Raw genomic sequence first — 7,500 nt, forward strand, 5'->3', positions numbered from 1 at the left:
AGAGAGAGAGAGAGAGAGAGAGAGAAGGGACATGGACAAAGACAGAGACAGAAAAACAGAAAGACAAGACAGTCACAGAAAGACAGTCCCAGAGAAGAGGAGATGGGCATCCTGCCTGGGCTGTGCTCCCACTCAAGTTCCCTTTCTTTAGGCTAAGCCAGATGTTAGGCTGGGGTCAGAGCCGTATAGATAGAACAGTCCCGACATCTCCATTCACTCCAATGGACCGTTTTTCCAGGAAGTAAGGTCCTGGATTAAGCAGCACTGTCGAGTTGCTGCAAAATAGGCAGTTTGTGTTGTACTCTGAAAGTTTTTTTTTCCCTTTGAATCAAATTGTACATTATCAGCTTTATTTTAGCACGCAAAAGTAGCGCTAGACCCATTCCTGGCTGTCCATTGGGTAATGAGTCTCGCATTTTGGTTCTCTGCCGACGCCACTCTCTCTAGAGGACACTAGCTGGGGGTCAGTGCCGGGTCCCTCAGTGCCCTACCCCCACTAGCCAACAGGGGTCAGTGCCTGGTTCCTCAGTGCTCTACCCCCACGAGCCAACAGACTGGAGGAAGAAAGCCGAGAGATAGACACGCGAGAGCTCAGCGCCAAACCAATGCGGAGTAAACATGACAGGAACCACACCCTCCGCTATGCTATGCTAATGCTAATGCTGTTTTGCTGCCCAGACTTAAAAAGGATTGGATCATGCAATCAATAGTTGGCCCTAGATGAGGCGCAGTACAAAAGCGCTGATGTCAGGTTGTCTGAGTATGCTATCGTGCGACCTGACAGAGCGAGATGGCTCCTTCTATTACTATCTACGGCTTTAGAGAAGATGTGCCTTGCATTCCCCTCGTTTGGCTGAGGCACGTTGTTGCTGAGAATCAACTTTAATAGCGTTTAAACAGATCCAGACACAACATCAGTTACAGTATATTGTCATCATATACACAGTGTCAGTGCTGTGGCCTCTATTAGCTGTTCTGTGTTTACTGCACATCACATGTATCACACAGCCTGCTCAAGCTGTGCCGCCGTACAGGATGTTCGAGCCGGCCGCCCCACTTCCTGTAACACTAGTCATATCATCGCAAAGCAAAACACAAACCCAGCCTAAATAAACCACATTATTTTTCGCCTTATTTTATTCCTATTTGTGTGTCGAGGGTGCATGACCTCAAAACATCTTAAAGTCTCATCTCGGAGCTCTTCATTGCCGTTACATTGCTGTCACTGCTGTTACATTGCTGATCTTTCTGATGTTTTGAGCTCATATCATGGCATGATAATGTAGACTAATTAACCCAAGGCACACAAATTGGAATAAAACGGACAAAAAATAATGTCGTTCAGCGAGATATGAGCAACTTTGGGATGCATCTAGCCTATTCACCTTATTCACCACGCCCACTTTTTCTCTCTTCCGCGTTACACGTAATTGTATTTGTTCTTCCGGTTCAGCGCTAGTTGGCGGCCAATTTCAAAACAAAACGTCACTATAATTATGAATGAAGTTTGGCAACATTCAGAATTAAGCTACACTGCGGCCAACTTCAGTTACATGTTCATAGCGTTACTACTGCGAGGAGCCGATGGCTGTACCCGGTCGGCATTTAACGTTGCTTACAAAAGCACGTCGACAGTGTTTTCTCACTGCCAGTAGCCTAACTACAGTAGGGTTTGACAGATAGCTAGTCCGACCGGTGTCAGCACAGTCAGCGCTCCCGGTCCTCGCTGCTCGTTAAATATTTCCAATAGGCGTTATTCTGATAAACTGGTCACATATATGTTACGTTCTCACCCGAAAAATATAAAAACTTTAAAACATTTTGGGGGTTTTTTTTGCTTGAAAACAGCTTTTTGGCAAGTCTAAAAATGACTACTGTAGGCGTACTCTACTTCCGTGTCTAAAACCAGGAAGACGATTACAAAATGACGTCATGCAGAAGCGTCCTTGTATGGGCAAAGAATAAGGTGAATAGCAGCGCCGCACACCGTCGGCGTCATGTGACGAGGGGCGGGACTTACCGTACTCTGCGTCGTTAAAGGTCCCCGCCAGCGTCTTACAAGACGAGTTGTCCCCGCCACACACGCCACACTTGTCGTTCCTGGCCTTGGAGTTCAGCACGTGGTCACAGCCCGCTTGCTGCAGGGCCACAGAGGAGATGGAAGAAGATTCAACGCTGTGATTGATCATACTAGTCATGTGACCAACTCTCTAGCCATACTGTTGTCCCCAGGGGCGGACTGGGATGATAATTCAGGCCGGGCATTAGATACCAAGCAGGCCAGACCGATACGGGCCGATGTCCGAAGGGCGGCGGCGAAAAATTTGGGCCGTTTGAAGCCCAATTTGGGTCGTTTGAAGCCAGATTTGGGCCGTTTGAAGCCAATTTTTTTGCCGCTTGAAGCCAGATTTGGGCCGTTTGAAGCCCACTTTGGGCCGTTTGAAGCCCAATTTGGGCCGAGTCCAATTTTACAATGAGATGCACCCACTTTAACCCTGAATAAAGTAATAAAACCACTAGTAAACCAGTAGGCGGCGCCTGGCCTGCTGTTCAGTGAGTGGCCTGACTGCGGGCACCAAAAAAAAAAATTTTTTTTTTTTTGCAGGCAAGGCCAGGCCAGGCCACCGGGCATTTGCCCCGACGTGCCTGATTATGCAGTCCTTTGCCTGGTTGTCCCAACCATTTGTTTGTTTAACTGTGCATTTGTCAGCACTTTTTCACCCGGACACACCGCAGTTGCACGGACATGTACTCGGCAGGTGAAGGTGTTTCTGATTGTGATCTACAGTAGAAACATCTCAAGCTTCACTCTCTTCAAGATGCAAATGACGTGAAGGCCAGAGAAGACTGAGAGTTTGCTTCGTAGTGTGAGGGTGAGCGAAGGTTGAAAGCTGACATTGCTGCGGAAGGGTGTGTGTGTGTGTGTGTGTGCGCGTGTGTGTGTGTGTGTGTGTGTGTGTGCGCGTGTGCGTGTGTGTGTGTGTGTGCGTGTGTGTAAGAGAGAGAGAGACAGAGAGAGAGAGAGATATACCCGACAGAGGCCTTGAACACAGATGTCGTAAGTGTCTGGTCCGCACGGCGTGCCGTCGATGACGCGGTCCTTCAGCTGATAGTAGGCCATGGTCCCAGCAACCTGGCAGAAGAGCTTACACCGATCCTTCATTAGTACTGCGTGGAAAGAGAAGAGACACTTTGGAAAACGCTGGACCATAGCTCATTAAGTTATAATAAGATATACAGACTTAGGGAAATCAAAGGCAAAGGAGAAAAACAAGATGAAATACCTAGAGAAGAGCTGATCGTGCCACTTATATTAACAAAACCCAAAACACATTTTTGATCATAAGGCTATTTACTTTTTTCCTCTTTCTCTCTCTCTCGCTAGAATACCCCAAATTGTATCGTTTGTTTGGAAAAAAAATCACGTTGTATTTGATAGCGTACTGGCTCCAGGGCTTGGCCCGTTTTGCTTGTATAGCATCAATTAAATGAATGAATGTCTTGCAGTAACATAGACACGGTGGTCTTTGCCAGATGCTAATCTGGTTGTAGCTGAGCAAGCCATCCCAGTAAAAGAATGAGATACAAGAGAGGGCGAGCAGCCAGAGACTGCATATGGATGGAAGTGATCAGAGACTGCATATGGATGGAAGTGATCAGAGACTGCATATGGATGGAAGTGATCAGAGACTGCATATGGATGGAAGTGCTGTGTGCTGCTTTGGTTAGTGTTGCAGGTCAGCGTAATGCAAAGATTTACTTCCTGTCATGTGATGTGCTGCAAAAACTACGACAACGCAAAGACGCGCTGACAGAGACAGCATCTGGATGTGGATTCATCTGCCCGGGCCAAAAGGGCAGAGCAGAAATTGTCTTTGGATGGAAATGTCGGATTGAGTCAGAAGTAGAAGGGGGTTCATGTTTTATATCATCTTATATGCCATGTCTTTACATTAAGAACATAGACTGTCAATAAGCAGGTCATAACTTTACATGCTCTGACATCCATATCCATCCATTGCCCAACGTGCATTTCATATCTGTTCAACTCATGTCTTTATATTGAGTGCCGTCGATGCACGTGCAGCAGATAGAAGCATGTTGCTTTGTCCTGTGCAGTATTCCACTCCAATCCTCAATGTGGATTTAATAACTTATGGAAAGTGAACAAAAGCACACTTGAGAGTAAACAATGAATGTTTACGCCCACACACACACACACGCACGCACGCACGCACACACACACACACACACACACACTCATGCACGAACACACACAAAATCTCGAAGGGAAACATTTTAAACAAAACAATTGAAGTTAAATTCACCAAATGTGTCAGTGAAAGAAAACTGTATGGCTGGATGTTAATGCCCATCTTTGATGCACCAGCACAAATGTTCCACCGTCTCGTGAAAAGAATATATATATATTTTTTTGATTGATTGATTGATTGATTGATTGATTGATTGATTTTATTTTCACATTATGCAAGTTTTGATTTGATTTGACTTAATCAATACAAGAAACAAGTTTTCATTAAATAGTTGTCATTTGTTAGATTGTTCAGTGCTTTCAACTTTCAGGGTGATTTTCTCTGAATGTTGCTTGTAGGAGTATGAACATTCGAATACGCATTATCTTCTTCAAATATTTTCAGATTTCAATGTGTGACACATCATTTGAAAGCTTATAATCTGAACTTTCATAATTTGTTAAAAAATGACCTTGTTCCCCAAAACACGCATTACCACAATAAATCCTCTGCATTCTAATGAGATGTGTCAGGATAGCAGTACTCACTGCCGCTGTACTTGGGCACCCAGCGGACAGTGGGAGGTAGACCGTTGATGTTGAAGTGCTTGCCGTCGAATTGAGAGCACTGCTCCTCACGGAAATCTTTGCGTCCTCGCGGACATGGCTCAGTGTTGCACGAGCGGAACTTCATCCTGCGACCCACGCAGAACTTACCGCCATTTCTGGGCCTGGTGTCAAACATTACGGAACACAAAATCACATAGATGTAGTCATTTGTGGAATTCATTTGACATTTCTTAGCTTGCTTAAATTTGACTGGTGTTGACGGCTTTATGAGTTCAAACCAAGGATGTTTCGGGAGTCCGGGTAGCGTGGCGGTGGATTCCCTGCCTACCAACACTCAGACCTGTTTATGACTCTTATTCAGGCACAGCCGTGTTTTGACTGTTGCTGCTATTGGTTTGCAGTCTCTCACTCAAGGTGTGTAACTGACTGACAGTTATGACTGGTGTGTAACTGACTGACAGTTATGACTGGTGTGTAACTAACTGACCGACAGTTATGACTGGTGTGTAACTGACTGACAGTTATGACTGGTGTGTAACTAACTGACAGACAGTTATGACTGGTGTGTAACTGACTGACAGTTATGACTGGTGTGTAACTAACTGACAGACAGTTATGACTGGTGTGTAACTAACTGACCGACAGTTATGACTGGTGTGTAACTGACTGACAGTTATGACTGGTGTGTAACTGACTGACAGTTATGACTGGTGTGTAACTGACTGACCGACAGTTATGACTGGTGTGTAACTAACTGACCGACAGTTATGACTGGTGTGTAACTGACTGACAGTTATGACTGGTGTGTAACTAACTGACAGACAGTTATAACTGGTGTGTAACTAACTGACCGACAGTTATGACTGGTGTGTAACTGACTGACAGTTATGACTGGTGTGTAACTAACTGACAGACAGTTATGACTGGTGTGTAACTAACTGACCGACAGTTATGACTGGTGTGTAACTAACTGGTGTAACGTCTGTTTTGTGACTGATTCCTTTTTTCTTCTTCTTTTATATTTTTTTATCCCCCCCTCCCCCCACCTGGCTAATTCCCCATGTTGTCCTGGTCGTTGCTCCACCCCCTCTGCCGATCTGGGGAGAGTTGTAGACTAGCACATTCTTCCTCCAATACATGTGCAGTTGCCAGCCGCTTCTTTTCACCTGGCAGCGAGGGGTTTCACCGGCAGGTCGTAGCGTGTGAGAGGATCACGCTAGTCCCCCCAGTTCCCCTCCCCCCGAACAGGCGCCCTCGACCGACCAGACATGTACCCCTAATCCAGCTTCCCACCCACAGACACCTGCATGTGCCTGTGTGTATGGATGCCCGACCAAGCCGGAGGTAACACGGGGGCTCGAACCTGCGACCCTCGTGTTGGTAGGCAGGGAATCTACCGCGGCGCTGCTGCACTGCCCGGACACCATGGATGATTCTTTCTTACTCAGGCTTGTTGCAGTCTCTGCTGTTGCTCCGGGTTCCTCCACCACAGGTCCTGGAGCAAACGCTATAGGGCCCCCAGGGCCCCCACTCCCCATGGACCGGCCGCAGGTCCAACTCCTTGTTCACGCACATCCCGTGTCTGCAGTACTGCAATGGAAGATCACACATGCACACACACACAGACAGAGAGACACACACACACACACACACACACACGCGCGCACACACACACACACACACACACACACACACACACACACACACACACACACACACACACACACATGGCAGCACTCTATGATTGCAACTCGACAGTCAACAGAAAAGCAGATTGTTTGGAGCACTAGCCTGGCTCCAGACCAGGCTAGTGGAGCACTAGAGCCTGGCTCCAGACCAGGCTAGTGGAGCACAGCTCTAGTGCAGAGTTTAGTGCATGCACAGCTGGTATCCTGGGGACTGTTGTTTTCTCCTTGCCTTCTTAATCCCCTGTTTAGATGTAAAACTATATTTTAAAAGAAACGCTAATCCAGCTATCGTTTACCCTCAAGGAATGTATCCAACTCCCCAGCTGTGGAGAGCAGGAGAGAGAGAGAGATGGGAGAGTGAGGGAGAGAGACAGAGACAGAGACAGAGAAAGAGACAGAGACAGAGACAGAGACAGAGACAGAGACAGAGACAGAGACAGAGACAGAGACAGAGAAAGTGAGAGGGAGGTAGATGACAGTCTGTCACTGAGAGGAACCAGAGGCAGTTTTACGACGCTTCTGTGAGGTCAGTCTTCATTGCATCATGTTGGATTGACCAAAGGAGCAGCAAATAACATCCTCACATGCAGGTGTGGGCTTTTCTGTTCTAAAGGAGCCAAGTCAAGTTAGCGGTTAAATTCCTCCTCGCCTGGTGTCCCGTTCCCCCCAGCAACTCTTCAGGGAATCCAAACTGGCACATACAGGAGATTTAACCCATTGATACCTGATGCAGCATTTGTGTGTGTATCCCTCATTTGTGTGCGTATCCCTTTAAGACCGCGAACCGCGTTAAAGGGATACGCACACAAATGCTGCATCAGGTATCAATGGGTTAATGCTAAGCATGGCAATCAACACTCACAACATTTAGCTACTTCTCCTTTCTACAGATTCATACCTCCCCCCCCCCCCCCCACATAGCCACTCTGTTTCCCATATAATAACCAGGATGGGACATGATCTCATGTTCTTTGGCATTATTCTAGATTT

The 7,500-nt window shown here is 46.7% G+C and overlaps 1 protein-coding gene across 1 annotated transcript in view; it reads right to left on the bottom strand.

Moving 5' to 3' along the window:
• Window positions 1–7,500, bottom strand: part of LOC310800402 (A disintegrin and metalloproteinase with thrombospondin motifs 20) — a gene marked incomplete at both ends in the record, with an annotated part of 84,764 nt that overhangs the window by 11,938 nt on the left and 65,326 nt on the right. Inside the window, 4 exons of the mRNA XM_083663001.1 lie at window positions 2,021–2,138; window positions 3,032–3,168; window positions 4,802–4,983; window positions 6,267–6,412. Of these exons, the coding sequence (XP_083519127.1) occupies window positions 2,021–2,138; window positions 3,032–3,168; window positions 4,802–4,983; window positions 6,267–6,412 (583 nt within the window). The remainder of the gene's footprint in view (window positions 1–2,020; window positions 2,139–3,031; window positions 3,169–4,801; window positions 4,984–6,266; window positions 6,413–7,500) is intronic.

The sequence above is a fragment of the Poromitra crassiceps genome (assembly GCF_964638095.1).
Source record: "Poromitra crassiceps genome assembly, chromosome: 30".
In the NCBI taxonomy this organism is placed as follows: domain Eukaryota; kingdom Metazoa; phylum Chordata; class Actinopteri; order Beryciformes; family Melamphaidae; genus Poromitra; species Poromitra crassiceps.